We start from the raw sequence: 17,312 nt of genomic DNA, 5'->3' as shown, positions 1-17,312 counted from the left end.
CATGTTCTTTTCAGGGCACTCATTTGAGCCCCAGCACAAAAGAGAATGAGACTGTTCAATGCCTACTTGTGCCCTGTTCTCTTGGGAGAACACAGCCTGTGTGACAGAGCTGGCTGTGAATTTTTTTTACTTTGCTGGGCTGGGGTTCTTGCTCTTGTTTCCCTAAGGTGACTTGTTTTCTCTTCCTCTGTGCACTGCATATTTTTGCTGACCTGGACTTCTCAATTTCCCCTGCAGTTATTCTATAAAAACGGGCAACCCTTCCCTGCTCACCGGCCTGTGGGGCTGCGAGTGCACATCTGCCATGCGGAGCTAGCAATTGATATTCCTGTGACCCAGGAAGTTCTTCAGGAGCCTAATTCAAATGTGGTGAAAGTGGCCTTCACTGTGCGCAGGGCTGGGGGATACCAGATAACTGTAAAACTCGGTGGCTTGAATGTGGCTTACAGCCCCTACTACAAGGTGTTCCAGCCAGGTAAGGTTAGAGTGTGTTTCCAACTAAAATGGGTAGATGACAGGGAGGGGGTTACCCTTCACCGTATCTTAAGATACAATTACTTGTATCTTAATTGGACATGCTGTTGTGATTTGACTCTTCCTCTTTTGAGTACCCTGCTCTATTCCTTCAAGCTCCTGGAACAGTTGATATCCTTGAAAAAAATATTTTAAAATCTTTAAAACCTTTAAAACCAGTTCCTTTTTATCGACTTTGTATTTGTTTCCTTCTATTTTTGTTTTTCGACCCCAACTGGCATCTTTTATATTTCCCATACATGTTCGTTGAAAGTACCTCTGTTCCATTGCATTGTGAATCAATACAAAGCTTGCTAAGATACCCCTTCAGAAAGAGTAATCTCAAATTTAGCTCGGATAACCTCCAGGCTAAAGTTTGTTTGGTAAGATTAATTTAGAGATTCCCTGGGGTATCAGATGACAGGAGCAAGTTCTTGAACTGAAGGTTAGAATGGTGGAAAAACCGTTCTTTATAGGGCTAGTAATTGGGTATGCTTTATCAATCTTAAGTTTCTGACCCAAACAAACCCTGTGCTTCGCAGCCATGAATTTCAGTGCTTGGGCACTTTGGTTTTGGAATGTAGAGGCATAGAACGTGTTTAGATTTGATCCAATTTTAAGAGTATCGTGCCCTATTTGCTTTTCTTTTGCTCCTTGTAGCTTCACCTTGGAATTTGTTTGACTCTGAACTATTGTTATCTGCTTTAGGGATGGTGGTTCCCTCTAAAACCAAAATTGTTTGCCATTTCTCCACTCTGGTGCTGACCTGTGGGCAGCAGCACACTCTACAGATAGCTCCTAGAGATGAGTATGACAATCCCACCAGCAATTCTGTGTCCCTCATAGACGAGCACAATTACAGCCTCTCCATCCACGAGGTGAGTGCAGCCTTATCCCTAGCTGCGTGACTTCAGGTGAGCTAGAGAGCCCCCGTTATTACTTTGTTTTCTGTTTAGCTGGGTCCTCAAGAAGAAGAGAGCTCTGATGTTGTGTTTGAGAAGTCTGTGGTGTCCAATCGGCAGACTTGCGAAGTGTTCTTCCGACTCACCTTGCACTGTAGGGGTTGTTTCCATGCCTGCATCTCCTACCAGAACCAGCCCATAAGCAACGGTGATTTCGACATCATTGTTCTAAGTGGTGAGTCAAGAGCTACTTGGTATTCATTCTCCAGGTGTTCTCTTAGAAGATACTTTGCACACTTGTGTAGCAGAGGTAAATATAGCTTCCCTGCAGGTTATCAATGCTTAATTGCTCAAGGAATGCCTATTCTTTTAAAAATGCTATGGTAAATAAATTTACTGCTGACAAGGAAGATCTCTGAAGGCTGCTACTCTGTTCTATCAGCAGATAAAAGCACATGTCTTTTTTCCCCGTCTCAGGAATTTTACCTTGGAAATTAAGCAATTTTTCGTGCTTGCTAGTACTTGGCATCTGAGCCATACTGAAAGTGAGTCATGTAAGGTGTGTTAAACCATGTGGATGAAGAACACTGTGTGTAACCTATGTGCTATATTATGATTTTATAATTCCTGGTTTCTTCAGGAGTTAAGTCAGTCTGCAGTGTGGCCGTCAAGAGGCTACGCCTTCAGGCTGGTGCTCTGAGAGAGAGGTTCCGTATACCTTTTTTCTTTTTAATCCAACCAGTCACTCTCTGAAGCCAAACAGACAACTGGGGTCCTGAAATCTTTTCATCCCACTCCTGGGTTCCCTTTATCAAAGTTTAACTTGAGCACGTTTTCCTTTGGATGTGTAGGTTTTTCTTTATAATCACAGTAACTAATTTGGTGGTGGTCTGTGGATTCTTCGCTTTTTAATTCTTGTCTCCTTTAGGATTTACACAACTCTTTTATATCCATTTCCCTCAGAGAATGAAAAGAACATTGTAGAACGCAATGTCTCCACCTCAGGTGTCAGTATTTACTTTGAAGCCTATCTTTATGATGCTCCAAGTTATACCAACACTCAGTGGCAACTTCCACCAACACATCTGAGCTCCTTCCAGCGCCGTCCTTCTACTGCAACTGAGGACGAAGATGAAGATTCTCCCTCTGACAGCCAAACCCCCGAGAAAGTGAAGAAACCTAAAAAAGTGTACTGCTATGTGTCACCTAAGGTAGATATCACAAAGTTACCACTCTTGAGTGCGTATTTAAATACACTGCAGCTGAAGAGCTTCCTTGCGCCTTTGCACCCTGTATCTTAGCTCCAGATTTAGGTGCCTTATATTTGGTTAAAAAAGGTTTCCCTAAGGCTAGACAACAAATGTGGAGCTCATGACTGAGCATAACCTTTAAATACTCCTTGAGGTTTTAGGACTCCGTGGGTCTTCCTAGGTCTGATCCAAGGCCTACTGGGAATTTTCTCACTGTTTGTTCAATATCTGTTATGTTTGCATTTCCTTTGCTCTGGTCAAATTAGACCTGCAATTCCCTTGCCTGGTGACTGGAACTTGGAGGAAGATAATTCTCAGGTTTTATGCCTTTGTCCTGTTTCTCAAATGTTTCAGGGGAAAAAAAAAGGAAAAAAAAAATTGGCCAGAGGACAAAGAGTGAGTGTGTAAGTAGAAGTAACAGGATTCAAGCAAGTCAAGAGAAACTGAGGATTCTCTTATAGTAAGAATACGTTAATGAAAACTGTTACCTCTTAGTATTGCCTACGGGCATTCAGGGAAACTAGAATGAAAATCCTACTAAATCTACTAATAAACTTGAATTCCCTTTGTTAATCTATCTATCTCAATTCTGAAAAATGCAGTGATAAATATCAAAGTGGAAGACTAATCCACAAATTGCTTTCCTGACGACCGTAGAGGGCTTTGTAACTGTTAACAGGATGGAGGGTGTTGCTAGAGATTTCTAAATCTCTGCTGCATGTGGCTCTAAGAATTGACTTTGGGAATGAGTGCTAGGTCCTCCTCGGTTCAGCATCGTTTTATCTTTGGGGTATTGTTCTGGACTTCCATATTCTTTTCTGTTGCATTACCTGGTAAAGGAGATCACCAGAAGTGGGTACTGCTGCAGGTTCCCTTTCAGCGCCAACGCTGTAAATGCAATTTTGATGCTTGCATGAGTATCCCTGGATATCTCTATATAGAGAGTAGTAGTAGACAGGTATGGTTGGAGTTGATAATCTCTGAGGTCTTTTCCAACGTAATGAGTGTATTGATTCTATGACACATAGAGCATCTGTCCTGTACAGTTGATAACTGTTACTATGCTGTTATTTCTCCAAGGGATTACTGTTCATATGTGCTTTCTTCTCTGGAGAAGTGCTGCTTGTCGCTTTTTCCAATCATTGCAGCTAGAACAGGCTTATGCAGGATATAGTTTTGTGTTTTGTCTAAAGATGCTAAAATTTCTTCTTAGCATGCTCTCCAGAAGGTGAGAGTTCCACAGTTAGCAGTTACTTGTTCTGGCAGAAACACCCTGAGAAGGAATTTCTGCAAATGTCCTGGATTTAGCAATCGCACAAGGTTTTTAAAAGTCGTTTGAAATGGTTGTGAAAATTGGGGAGCAGGAGCAACAGTTCCGTTAGTGTGACTTTTTCCAAAACCTGTTCGTCACTGCATTACAATCTTGTCCTGAATTCAGCCTCTCAAGTGTACTTAACATTACCTTCAAATTAGACTGATGATGTCCTGCTGAACACAGTGGATTACTGCTGTAAAATCTGTTTCATGCTGGCATCCCACAGGAATCATAAATGCACGCAATAAAGCCTTACTGAGAAGTTGCTTATGGTTCTGTGCAGCTTTGAAGGTTTTCATGTATTATGCACAAAGATGTCACCAAGTGCTGCAGAAACCTGTCCCTGGGGTTGGAGGGAGGTCTGGCCTGAAGGATCTGTCCTGTGCAGCCATGTGTTTTAGGGACAACCCTTGACAGATGTGTGACTTCTAACAATTTCTTTTCCTTGTGGTTACTCAGCAATTCTCAGTGAAAGAATTTTATCTGAAGATCATTCCATGGCGCCTTTACACCTTTAGAGTATGTCCTGGCACAAAGGTGAGCCTCTTTCCATGTAGTTGTTATTGCACCTCTGTGTTGTTAGCTTGTGGACCTTGTGAATGACGGTCTGATTTTTCCTTTTGGAACGTTTTGTGGTGTAAAAGTCAACTCTGGAATTCCCTCTCAGCCTAATTTCTGCTAATATTTATGAATAGGAGCTAGTTGTATAACTCCTTCCTGCCTTTTGTCCCCAATGCTAGGCAAAAATCTTGATTCCTTCTGCATTTCTTTTGTTTATTTTCCTCATAACCTTGCTAAATTGCTGTGACTGTCCACTGAAGCCCCCAGGCTAGGATGTGAGGTTTGAAGCAGCCTCCTAACTGGAGTCTGGGTACTAGAAATAGTATTCCTTTTTACTACGTCTGCATGGGTGAGCAAAGTCTTGAAGCACGAGTGGTGTTCTGTCTACTGAACGTGCTGTGCCTTCTGCATGATGAGTTCACGCTTTCTTGCATCTTTTTGCTGCTAGTTTTCATACCTTGGTCCTGACCCTGTGCACAAATTACTGACACTGGTGGTGGATGATGGGATCCAACCCCCTGTGGAACTCAGCTGCAAGGAGAGGAACATCTTGGCAGCCACTTTCATTCGCTCTCTGCATAAAAACATAGGTAAAGGGGCGATGAGGTGGGTACAGTAGTCAGGAAGTTAGTACTTGAGTCTGCTAGTTTCCCTGGGGAATGAAGACTGCCAGCACTGAATGAGCTCTGGTGAGAACTCCGATTCCTGGAACCTCAAGTTCTGTTCTTGCAGATGCTTCCGGTGAATGTATTTCGTCATGCCAGCTGTTCCTTTTCAGTTTGGCTTTTCAGTTTGGCTTTTCTGTCAGGCTCTTTGAAAATGCACCTGTGAGAATCTGAATGTCAGCAAGACTAGCTGCAGACTGCCTTTAGAGTTCTGTCTCCAAATCTTGCTGTAATAAACTTGTCCTTGGGCTGTAGAGTTAGTCTTAGGAATACCCTCTAGATGTTTGAGGTGCTGACAGCTCAGGCTTGACCCATATTGTCATTATTCTCAGGAGGTTCGGAGACCTTCCAGGACAAAGTGAACTTCTTTCAGCGAGAGCTACGTCAGGTGCATATGAAAAGGCCTCATTCGAAGGTCACACTGAAGGTCAGCCGTCACTGTCTGCTGGAATCGGTGAGTGTATAGGTCACTTCACTTAAGTCCAACGCTTCCTCCATCCCTTTTCTTCTGCTTGGGGCCTAGAGAAATCCGAACTGGCATGTGCTAGGGCAACCCCGCTAAAAATCCCTTCAGTTTCAAGGCAGATGCCAGTAGGCAGCTTGAGGCAGGGGAAAAAGAAAACAAAAACTATTCTCAAAGTAGCTCCTCTGTGTTCGGGTTTGGTGTTGTGTGGGGTGTTGCTTTCCTTTTCTACAGCCGGTAAGATCTGATCAATTTCTTATATTATTAAGCCTGTAAAAGCAAGAAATCTGCTGGTACTGTTCTTTCCCCCCTTTACATTGGAACTTGAGGCCCAGAGAGAGACCGTCTGCCTGGGTCATATCTGGGAGCGGAACCTAGAGCTCCTGGGTCTTTATTGACTGTTTTTCTGGGAGCGGAACCTAGAGCTCCTGGATCTTTATTGACTGTTTTTCTGGTACAGAGCTACTTGGTGAGATAAGTCAGGTGTTACTGAGCTGCATGTGTTAAACTCTTGCATTGGTAGGCTTCTAGTTCAATGTGATGATTAAATATCCTGTAGAGTCCTTGTTGGAAGTCTTCACCAATGTTGCCCCGAATTAGTGTGTTTCTTAAATCAAGTTTAGGAGTCATTCATATAATACATTTCTTAATTAACATTTTAAATACTCTGTACGTGGGGCAGGCAGTTATCCTGATTTATTGTTTCCATGTGTGTTTCCCAACAATAATGTTATAAAAATGGAAAAGAACATTTCTGGAGAAGGAAAGAGTAGCTAGGATTTCGCTTGATTTGCACTCAGTAAATCTGTGTTTTGGAATATTTTCTGCACTAGGAGCTTGCAGTGTTTACCAGATTGTTTTGGTTAATAGCTTGCTACAAAACAACTTGTTTCTGAATGGTATTTCCCTGACTGTTTTTTCCCACTATTTCAGAAATTCCTGCACTGTCACGAGCACTGGTGCTACAGCCTAGTAAAATAAAATAAATAAACTGCCGTAATAACAGTAAATCTGAGCTTTATTGTCCAAGGTTGACAGACACAATGAATGTGCTTGCTGCGTGTAGCCCAGAGGGGTGACTAGCATGGTGCTCTAATCTATTGGAAGATTAGCTAAACCAAAGCTCCCTGTGTGACCGAGGACTGCTCTGTAGCTTTTAAATTTTCTTAAACTGGAATTCAAGAATGAGGGCACGGGAAGCTCTAGACACTTGATCTATTTTGTTACTTCTTTGCATCGTGACTTACTTTAAGTATGAACTTAGTGAATCCTTCAAGCTATTTTCTAATGCTCTCTGAAATGTTCTTTTTTTAAATCTAACTCGTGGGCTGAGAGTGCTTTATACAAATTGCTCCTTCCCACAGGCATTTTAGTACTTTAAACAATACTGTACTGCAGTGAGAAGGATACATCAGTGCTGTGCTAAGACTTCATGCTGGTTTTAAGATGAGCTGTAATTATCTGGATAATATGTCTCATAATAGAAAGTGAGGAATTGGCATCTGTGGCTTTGGACCAAAAACAATTAGATCTTAGGAGTTCCTATTCTCAGTTTTATGCTTTACACTACTAGGCAGTTTCTTGGGCTTTTGTTTCTTAAATCGCCCATCCACATGTTCAGGGTTGCATAATGGCTATGGGGTGTCAAGCTGTAATTGCTGCTGCTATTTTCCATTTTGTTTTGTTTTGGTTTTTTTGCAGTCTTTTAAAGCAACACGAAATTTTTCTGTTTCTGACTGGAGCAAAAACTTTGAAGTGGTTTTTCAGGATGAAGAAGGTGAGTTACTGTGTGAATATCTTTAAGGACAAAGTGAAAGAAATTACAGTGGAGTGGTATTAGTCTGAAAATCTGGTTTCTTGTAGTATGTTTGTCCTGTGTAGGCTTTCCAGCCCTTTCACTTTCTCACAGGTGTTACCAAATTATCCTGCCGGTGCTCTTCTATCCTACTTTAGTTAGGGACCTGAGGCCCAAATGAAAAATGTTAGGTCTAAGTTAGGGAGGAGAACCCAGGGTTCTGGAGTCCCTGTCTGCTGTTTTTTGCTGTGGAGCTCTCGTGTCAGGTAATACTGAGCAGCATGCATGAAACTCTTGGAATTGATGACCCATGGATGACCAAGTTTGTTTTCTTTTGTAGCTCTGGACTGGGGAGGTCCACGCAGAGAGTGGTTTGAGCTCATCTGTAAGGCATTATTTGATACCACCAGTCAACTCTTTACTCGCTTTAGTGATAACAACCAGGCCTTGGTGAGTTTGCAGTTCTGATGCTGAATGAGCAGAACTGTGTGCGTTGACGTGTTGCCGGTTAAAAAATAATACTACCGCTAACTTCATTTAAGTGATGTGCAACCTTACCCATTCTTTAGCTTGCCTGCATGGTCACTTCCCGTGCCTTTCTCAAAGCTTTGCTTAATGATCTTAACCCATTGAAGTGTCAAAGAACTGACTGGCTGAACAGCAGATGGTGGCCATTCAGCAGGAAAGGCTGGATTTCTAGGCAAGAGGAGGTTTCTAGAGGTTTTGTTGGATCTGAATGTTTCAGAATCCATTTCTGCTCTCACACTGCTTCTGGCCTATGCAGTGAAACATTTAGACTAGACATTAGGAAGAATTTCTTCACAATGAGAGTGGTGAGGCCCTGGCCCAGGTTGCCCAGGGAAGCTGTGGCTGCCCCATCCCTGGGGGTGTTCCAGGCCAGGTTGGATGGGCCTTGGGCAGCCTGATCTAGTGGGATGTCCCTGCCTACGGCAGGGGGGTTGGAACAAGGCAATCTTTAAGGTCCCTTGCAACCCTAACTATTCTATGATTCTGTGATTTTGTATTCTTCCTAGGCAGGCTCAGGCATTTTATTTCTATTGCTTGGCTTTGAGAATATTCCACTAAAGCTGCTGGGGCAGCCTGAGAGATGTGGTGGCTTGAACTGGTTCCATACTTGCTATTTGTGCTAGTCTTGTCTGGTACTTGGATATTTCACTTCGCTTCCTCTGTACAGGTGCACCCAAATCCAGGTCGTCCCACGTATTTGCGACTCAAGGTGTATGAATTTGCAGGCCGCCTGGTAGGAAAGTGTCTTTATGAATCATCTCTGGGAGGTGCTTACAAACAACTGGTCCGAGCTCGCTTCACTCGATCCTTCCTGGCTCAGATCATAGGACTTCGTATGCATTACAAGGTGAAGCTCTCAGTCTTATCTGAAGCCTGTATTGCTTTGGGGAGTGGTTGGATGTTGCTGTAGTAGAAGCAGATCCAGAGTCCTGCTTAATGATGTATGTTGGTTTTCTTCCCTCTGTGTCCCTGCCTTCTTTTTCTTTCACAGTATTTTGAAACGGATGACCCAGAATTTTATAAATCCAAAGTCTGTTTCATACTGAACAATGATGTGAGTGAGATGGATCTGGTCTTTGCTGAAGAGAAGTATAGCAAAACAGGACAACTGGAAAAGGTGAGGGAGGCAGTTCTTGAAGGTGAGGCAGTTTAACCCCTTCTGCCTGTAGCAGGGGAGACAGAGAACTCTACTTTGTACCCCAGAAATGTGAGCTTAGCGTGGGCTGTAGCTCCTTGCTTGGGTTTATTCTGGTTGGGAGTTCGGATTTAGGGAATGCTGCCGGTCACACTCATATCGAGTGTTCTCCTTTTCAGGTAGTGGAACTGGTGGCAGGAGGGGCTCAAGTACCAGTGACCAATGAAAACAAAATCTTGTATCTAAATCTGCTTGCACAGTACAGGCTGGCCAGTCAGGTTAGAGAGGAGGTGGATCACTTTCTGAAAGGTAACATGCTGTCTGCTCCCTGTTCCTTTCTGCCTTTATGTCCCAGGGGATAGCACTTGTTGCTCTTCTTTCTTCTCTTCCAGGTCTTAATGAACTAGTTCCTGAGAACCTCCTGGCTATTTTTGATGAGAATGAGCTTGAGGTAATTGCTACCTCCCTGAGCATCTCTACCCTTACTTCCTCTCTTCTCTGACAAATGAAGCACTTTCTGGAATAAAACCAAAATGTTTATTCTCTAAGCTTTTAAAGCGTTTGTGATTTGCATGGTAGCTGTCCTTTTGTTTCCTGGGCTCCTGACTTTCTGATTGCAGTACTTTGCCTTTCAGTTACTTATGTGCGGTACTGGAGATATCAGTGTCAGTGACTTCAAGGCACATGCTGTAGTGGTAGGAGGATCTTGGCATTTCCGTGAGAAGGTGAGTCAAAGGGCTTCTCCTTCCTGCTTGCTGAACTCACTTATCCCAACTACAGCAGAAGGCAGCTTGAACTGGAAAGAGATTTCTTGGTCATGAATTAGGTTTCCAGAAGAACAAACTGGAAGATTCATGCATCAGGATTGAGACTGCATGCATTATGAAATTATGTTTACCCCTAGAGATATCCTTCAGCCTGGCCACAGCTGTAGGTGATGCTTAATCAGTTTCCAGCAGGAAAAAAATCAGCAGCAATGGTCATTTTAAGAAAATCCAACAAAGCACTGATTAAGAACAGTTCAGCAGGGAATCAGGGGGAATTGGTGGGAATTACTGCTACTGACGATGTTCATGGTGATATATATATCTCTAAGGGATGCTTGAAGATTGTGATTGCAGCCCACATGTAGAGTTTTTGGAATTCTGAGCTCTGATAAAGACTATTGATGTAGTAGCCTAAATTTGTACTGTGTAGTTGTTCCCATACCTTTGTTCCTGCCAAAACACCCAAAATGAAGAGAGACAGAGAGTACAAGCTTCTAGCTGAGCTGAGATGGTTCCACCTTCCTGCACAAGTAACAAAGGATGTGAAAATGCAAACAATTAGCATAGTGCAAGAATGAACTTCTGCATCGTAAGCTTACCTTGTTGCCAATGCAGGTGTTTCTCAAAGTAAAATCTCTGTGAGGAGAGCAGAAGCCTTTCTGCTTTGAGGGAAAGGACTGAGGGGAGGTGGTAGCATGGGACATCTCTTGACTGCCAGGGAGAAGCTAGGTAGTACTTGCCTTAATGTGTCACCTTGTTTGAAGATCAAAAATTGACTATTAGTAGAGCACATGCTGGCAAGGGAAATTGATTGATCTTCTTGCAACTTGCTTATATGCTTTTTAGATTTGCTTGTATCACCTGGCTTTACTTTTCCTGTTTCCTAACAGGTCATGAGATGGTTTTGGACTGTGGTCTCCAGTTTTACGCAGGAGGAACTGGCCAGGCTCTTGCAGTTCACAACTGGTTCCTCCCAGCTGCCCCCAGGAGGGTTTGCTGCACTCTGTCCTTCTTTCCAGATCATTGCGGCTCCAACTCACAGTACTTTGCCAACAGCCCACACTTGGCAAGTATCCTGGGGTGACAGAACTTTCTCCATTGTGCTTTTGGGAATGACACCAGCTAGTTGCAGTGGGCAAGCAGTGTATATCATGCAATGTGCGTGATGTTCATGTCAGCCTGACTAAAAGAAGATGATGGGGATGGTCCTCTCTCAGATCTAGTCTGAATGGAATTTTTTTGTTTGTTTTACAGTTTTAACCAGCTGTGCCTCCCTACTTATGACTCCTATGAAGAAGTGCACAGGATGCTGCAGCTAGCTATCAGCGAGGGTTGTGAGGGCTTTGGCATGCTGTGATTTCCCATTTCCAAGAGCCCACTTAGCCTCCTGGCTCTTCGTGGCAAGACCCAGGTTCAGTCCTCTGCTTGTTCTCCTTCCCTTCACATGGGCAACGGAGGCAGAGCAAAGACTCTTTAGTAAAGGAATTTGTCATCCAGAAGATGTCACGTGGCCTTTCCGTATCCTAAATATGTCATCAAGAGCTCTTTTTTTTTTTTTCCCTTTCCCTTATTCTCCCTTTGGTTCAATGTGAAACAGCAGAAGGACTGTGGTGCATTCATCAAGGAGAATATTGCACTTGATTTCCCTGTACCCTGTACACCCATTCTTCTGTGAGAAGATGTTTATAGACAGAAGTTGATGAGGTGCAGGAGATGTGCTGAGCTGCCTTTATCGAAGCTCTCTGGGAGGAAGAGTGAAGACCAGCACGGAGCTCTGCTGGAAACCTGGCTCACATGAAGCCTTAGAAACTTTCCATGTCTTAGCTCAAATCCCCCAAGCGATGCACCCTGATGACTCCTCTAACTCTGTGACTTATGAAGAGTACGGCGTTGTCCATCCCTTCAGCACTTGACCCACAAGGGTTTCTGGTTCTCCTTCTCCATCTTGCTCTGAATGCTGCTGTTATCTGTGCCACAGAGGAAGAAGCGCAGTATCCGCTGGATGGAGTAACCCATCATCTGAGAACAAGTGCTGGCCCTGACAGCAATCCTGTACTACCTCCACCAGGGTCCAGCAGCAGAAGCGTCCTTCTCCAGCAGTGGCTGGTAATGAGCCTCTGCAAATGAACTGGAAGAGGAGTTTCTCCTCCATTGAATGTTTCTGACAGTTAATGTTGCACGGGAAGCTGTCCCAAGCCCTTGCCTTCTTTTCCTTTCCTCAGGAGAGAAAGTATGGGCATGAGTGTGATCCCTCAATGCTGAGCACCAATGCCTACCCCCCATTCACCTTCAGGGTATGTATGTTATGTAGTAACAGTGACAGGTCAGTAAGCAGCTACAGTGTGCACTGGGCTTATGTTTATTGTTGGAGTGATGGTACTGGGCAGAACATGGCTCCTCCGCACTGGTATCCCACAGGGTCTTGGCTTCTACCTCTATCATGCAGGAGCCTGAGGCTCCTCTTTCTCTGCTGCATTTCAGGCCGTTTCCAGAGGGGCAGTGGTGCCTGAAAAGCAGCTGGCTTTCTGTCCTTGCAATCTTCTTACCTTCTTTCTTCAGCTTTCCTTTCCTCCTGTTCCATTCAGTGCTGCTGGCTTTCCAGCACAAGATGTTAACTAGATCTTCACTCAAGTGATCACTCAACAGCACTTACCATTGTCTGGCTTGTGGGGAGAGGAGTGGGCAGACCAACAGAAGTAAGCTTGTGATTGGGGTGTGGTTTTGCTGGCAGTCCACTCAACCCTTCCCAGAGAAATAAAGGGATGGGGAATCTGGGAATCTTGATGAGTTCTTCAGTGAAGCAAAATTCCAGATCTTTTAAGTTCTCAACAGTCCCTTAGGCAGTTCAGGTCAGGAGCCAAAGACATACAGCAATCAAGATGTGAGAAATCTGCATTGCTACTGCCTGCAATGTAAGCTTTCACTGAATTACGGAATTGCTGGATTTCTTCCAGAATGGAGTCTCAAACTGGCATCCCCGAGCTAATTTTAGAACACCACCTTAGATAAAAAAGTCAAATCATCCTCTTCAGCCCCACTGCGTGCTGTCCTCAGGCTGAACTGAGCAGACCTCTGCACACTATAGATATTTTAAGATACCGTGTGTGGTTTTTTTCCAGTAAAGCTTAGTTGAATTGACTGGTATTTTAGGGGGAACATTCTACGTCTAGAAATGTTTTTAAGGCAGCATCTTAGTCATTCTTGGCCTGAGTGTGTTACTTCTGTTCTGAAAAAATAAGCCATGTTGGTGCCAAAAAGCAACCAGCTGAGCATTGAGACTACTCGGGGATTTCTTTGCCTTGTGAATTCATCCCCTCACTGGCACCTTGGTGCTGGGAGGCTGCCAGCTTGAGAGTTGCCATTGCTGCGCTCTGACAGATAACTCTGGTAGTGGCAATCTCCTTTTTTTAGTGCAGGCTCCATCCTGCAAGGTCCTGAACTCCTTTGGGTGGAGAGTATGGGTATCGCTTTATTTAAACTGCAGGTGGCTTCCATCATCAGTAGAGTTACAGCTCCTGTTTCCTCCATGCCACCACGTCACTGCTTTCTCCAAAGACTGAGAGGAGGTGACAGTGTTTAGCTTAATTCCTGTTTGTTAGGATGCGTAGCTTCGTGCTGTTTTCCACACTACAACCTTGTTTTGCAGTCTTACCTGGTGAGGATGTTTCCAGTCTTGTAGCTGTGGGCCAACTCTGCCAGTGACATCTTCCTCAGGAATCTTCTCCTTTCTTCTCTTGAGCTGGACTTTTTTATTCTGAGAACATAGTAGGTGGACATTGGGCAGTCCTCTTCTGCTGAAAAGAGCTCCTAAATGCTTCTCATGGCATTGCAGCCAGCACCCCATGTCACACCTCGAGAGGCAGAGTAGGACCCAGAACTGCATTTAAACGTTTACTTTATTACCTATAATGTTACAATTCTAAGTCAAGAATATAAGCTTAAATCTAGACCAAATATTAGCATCCTATAAGGGTTTGTGAGGGACTATACGACCTGTCTGGAGTTCAATGATAAAGTCTTTTTAGATGTTTCCATGAAGCTGCTGCAGGTGAAGTTTTGCAGATTCTCCGGTGCTCGGAGGGTTTGGATCCATGATGTTATGTTGACGTTGGTGGGGGTCTCAGACCAGCTGAGAGGGAGCTCCAATTATGACCCGCTCCTCTTATCCTCTTATAGTCCCTTCTGGAGTAATAACATCTGGGGTATCAGTCAACCCAGCTCCTTATCTTTACCTTTGGCCAGTGATGCCGCTGGTAAGGGACACAATGGGTTACCTTGCCCCACTGCCAGTGCAACCTGAACCAGCATGTAGGGATCCGAAAAACTCCAGGATCATACTTCAAGTCATTTCCAACACACAAAACTCATGGCTTCCATATCCATAAGTCATCCAAGTACAACATATATTTGTTTCTATTCATAAATCTTATTAATACTTCTGTTTTCATGATCACCTCTGATTCTTTGTTTTGTGGCTAAGATGTAACTTTGCATACCTGCCTTGATGTGTGAGAGGGGGTGACCAGGGGCCAATTTGGTCATTGTGATAGGCAAACGAGTGGCAGACATAGTGGCTAGCTCATTCTCCACAACTCATCCTTGCTGCGCACGTGGGCTTTGATGTGGCCACTGATGTAGAGTGGCCACCAGACCTCCGTCTTGCTCCTCTCCTCCCCACAACTCAGCAGAGCAGCAGCTCTCTTCAGCAGCTTCAGGGGGGGAGGGATATGTCACCCCGCTCTTTCCAACAACTCTGCAGATGCCAAGGACTTTTGTCTTAACACAGGTGCATCAGAACTGTGATGGGTGCTCTTAGTCAACTAAACCCATCTCCATTGTTTCCACAGGCTCCCAGCTGGTCCCATGTTCCTGAGATCCATCACGATGTGTCTAAACTTGTCTCTAGCTTTATACCCTTTCTCAGTGCAGTCACTTCTTATGCTGCCCTTAACACTGACAATGGGGATGTGCTTGGGTCACCTATACTGTATGTCACTTCTGGCATAGGATTGTTACTTTTCTTTTTACCCTTTATTTATTCCCCTTTAATTGAGGCCCTTCTATAGAAACCTTTAAGATCCTGTTATCATATCAGACAGATTCAATGTTTCCTGAAGCTGCTCTGGCTTCAGCCTGCACCTGCAGCCCACGTTGCATGTTTTGAGAAACCAGGAGCTGTGGATGATAAGGTCAAGTCTTAGTTCCCTCTGATGAATTTCTGGCACAGTTCAGCCAAAATTTGGAAGCCTGAGGTTGTAGCTGATTTTGTAAATAGTTTGTATAATAAATAAAATATTTTAAAAATGCTGCCTTCTCAGCTCAGCATTCTTTTGGGGCTGCGTAGAGGGAATCAAACTCATTAGTACTGTCTGTGCTTGAGGGGTCTCTCCAGGTCTTTTGAGTGTGTCGCTGAGGTCTGCAGCACTGGGAGAGGATGGTGCCCCACTGGCAGCCTTTCAGGATGTCTAACTGAATGCAGGACCTTCTGGGAAGAGACAGGACTCTGGGATGGAGCTTGCAGGCTACTGTGAGGCCTCTGCAGCAGGCTGGAGAATGAGCTGAAGCAGCTGGTAATGCCAGAAAGCATTTTAAAGGACTGTTTTGTGGAAATTAATAACGTGGTTGGTACAATTACTGTTTTGTCTCGCTGTGTGTTACCTGACTCAGAGCTGCAGGTGTTTGTACCGCTTGTGCTTCACTGTACTGTTCAGAGGATTAGATGAAGCCAGGAGAAGAGGGAGCATTTGAGTCCATTGCACCTTTTCAAGTTGTACAAAATGCTGTCACATTGCAGGGTGGAAAAAATGTGACTGCAAGTGTCTGCTAACAAACAATTAGTAAGTTAGTAATTAGTAAGTTGACAGCTTGTTGACTTCAGGGGCAATATCTAATTTCTGTGGTTCTCTGAGCTTCAGCTGTTCACAGCTGAGGAAAAACATTGCGTTTATCACTGGTTTTCCTGGGACAACTTTTATTTGTTTGTTTGTTTGTTTTGTGACTTAAGGGTTAAAGTTATGACTTTAATAATTGGGATAATTCTGTGATGTCAGTCTGTGTCCATTATCAGTGCTGCGTCTAAAACTATGGAAACCCTTTTCCTGGGCTGGGTGAAGATTTAGCCCGTCTTCTGCCATCATAGCATTTGGCTGTGTGTGCGCCATATAATTAGGCAGATGTTCTCTCATATTACAAAACCAACATCTAGCCTTGATTCTGGCTTTCACGCCATGAGCCCCAGCTAGAGAACAGGGAGAGCAGTGTGTGAGTTTCAGGGACGGCATCTGTAGCATCGTGCTGGGTCAAGCTATTATTTAGAAACTCCTTGTGGGAATAAAGGTATCTTATGCTGGGCTCAGAAAAGACAGAGGTCAGATAAAGCTGTGGTTTTCTGAAGAATCCAGAAACTGAAGTTCCAGCGTCCTCTGAAAATCTCAGAGGCTATGAGTCTGGAGCTGCTGGAATTGGGGTCATGGCACCCGGCATGAGCAAAATGTTGCGCAGCAAACCAGGTGGAAGTGTCTTTACATGCCGTGTCCAGAAGTACTCATGGGAAGGGGTCCAAGTTGAGGCTGGATTTTCAGAAAATACTGTTTGGGTGTGAAGGAGGGAGCTTGGCATGCTGGATTACTTTAGCGTGAAGTAGGTTCTAAAGTTTCTGCCTCTCTTTGCAGGATGCATGATGTCATCTGGCTGCCCACGTTGTCCATCCCGATCACCAGTTTCTTGCCGATGTCTTTGAGAGGGAGTGGTGGCAGTGACCTGTTGCTGACTCCACAGCCTCCATTTATCCTTGCACCTGACATGGACTTGGGGCTGGGAGACAAATCATGCCCATGCACTTCATGCTGGAATCCTACATGCTCCACCTTGTGTCTCCAGCAAAAGCAAGGAGTTGCTTTCATGTCTTCATGTCAGGGATCCTTGATTCTATACAGGGCCACTTGACCTGAGAAGTGTCAAGATGTGCTGCCTGAGAAAATGGATTTTTGGGCATTCAATTCCTCTGCTTAGCTTTCTGTTTGTTTCTCCTTATGAAGAAGGAATTTCTTCAGATACCTGAATGAAAAAATGGGGAAATTATGCTTGATTTGGATAAGATTCCTTCTTACTTTCATAGTGTTATGTCTGAGTTGGTCAGTTGAACTGGGCTGTAACTCCCAGTTCTCATAAATGAATTAAGTTTTTTATGGTTTTGGCTGTTCTGCTACATCTTGTGTCTGACTGACCTGGCACATGACAACAGAAAGAGTTTGAGCATGTGGTTATGGGAACTATAAAAGGAAAACACTTACGGGAAATAGCAAAGTCCAGCAGAACTTCAGCCTGTCTTGGCATCAGCTCTGTGGTGCAGAATCTCAGATTTTAGAATCTTCCTCTTAAAATCTTTTCTTGTTTATTTTTGGTTTGTTTGTTGTGGT

General features: G+C 44.1%; 1 protein-coding gene across 8 annotated transcripts in view; it reads left to right on the top strand.

Moving 5' to 3' along the window:
• AREL1 (apoptosis resistant E3 ubiquitin protein ligase 1) overlaps window positions 1–17,312 on the top strand; it is a 24,227-nt gene extending 6,915 nt beyond the window's left edge. For 4 of the 8 annotated variants that reach the window (XM_054067687.1, XM_054067686.1, XM_054067683.1 and 1 more), the window contains 16 exons: window positions 238–475; window positions 1,222–1,391; window positions 1,470–1,650; window positions 2,379–2,626; window positions 4,440–4,517; window positions 4,990–5,131; window positions 5,539–5,660; window positions 7,371–7,446; window positions 7,805–7,914; window positions 8,660–8,839; window positions 8,984–9,109; window positions 9,307–9,436; window positions 9,520–9,578; window positions 9,763–9,852; window positions 10,785–10,960; window positions 11,149–15,200. In XM_054067687.1, the coding sequence (XP_053923662.1) occupies window positions 238–475; window positions 1,222–1,391; window positions 1,470–1,650; window positions 2,379–2,626; window positions 4,440–4,517; window positions 4,990–5,131; window positions 5,539–5,660; window positions 7,371–7,446; window positions 7,805–7,914; window positions 8,660–8,839; window positions 8,984–9,109; window positions 9,307–9,436; window positions 9,520–9,578; window positions 9,763–9,852; window positions 10,785–10,960; window positions 11,149–11,251 (2,229 nt within the window). In that variant the 3' untranslated portion in view covers window positions 11,252–15,200. Of the gene's footprint in view, window positions 1–237; window positions 476–1,221; window positions 1,392–1,469; window positions 1,651–2,378; window positions 2,627–4,439; window positions 4,518–4,989; window positions 5,132–5,538; window positions 5,661–7,370; window positions 7,447–7,804; window positions 7,915–8,659; window positions 8,840–8,983; window positions 9,110–9,306; window positions 9,437–9,519; window positions 9,579–9,762; window positions 9,853–10,784; window positions 10,961–11,148; window positions 15,201–15,286; window positions 15,724–16,565 lie in introns of those variants that run through there. The other 4 variants (XR_008450004.1, XR_008450005.1, XR_008450002.1 and 1 more) reach the window with 4 other exon arrangements.

The sequence above is a fragment of the Cuculus canorus genome, chromosome 5 (genome assembly GCF_017976375.1).
Source record: "Cuculus canorus isolate bCucCan1 chromosome 5, bCucCan1.pri, whole genome shotgun sequence".
NCBI classification, from domain to species: Eukaryota; Metazoa; Chordata; class Aves; order Cuculiformes; family Cuculidae; genus Cuculus; species Cuculus canorus.
Note: the sequence above shows the minus strand (reverse complement) of the source record. Positions and strands in the feature narration are given on the sequence as shown.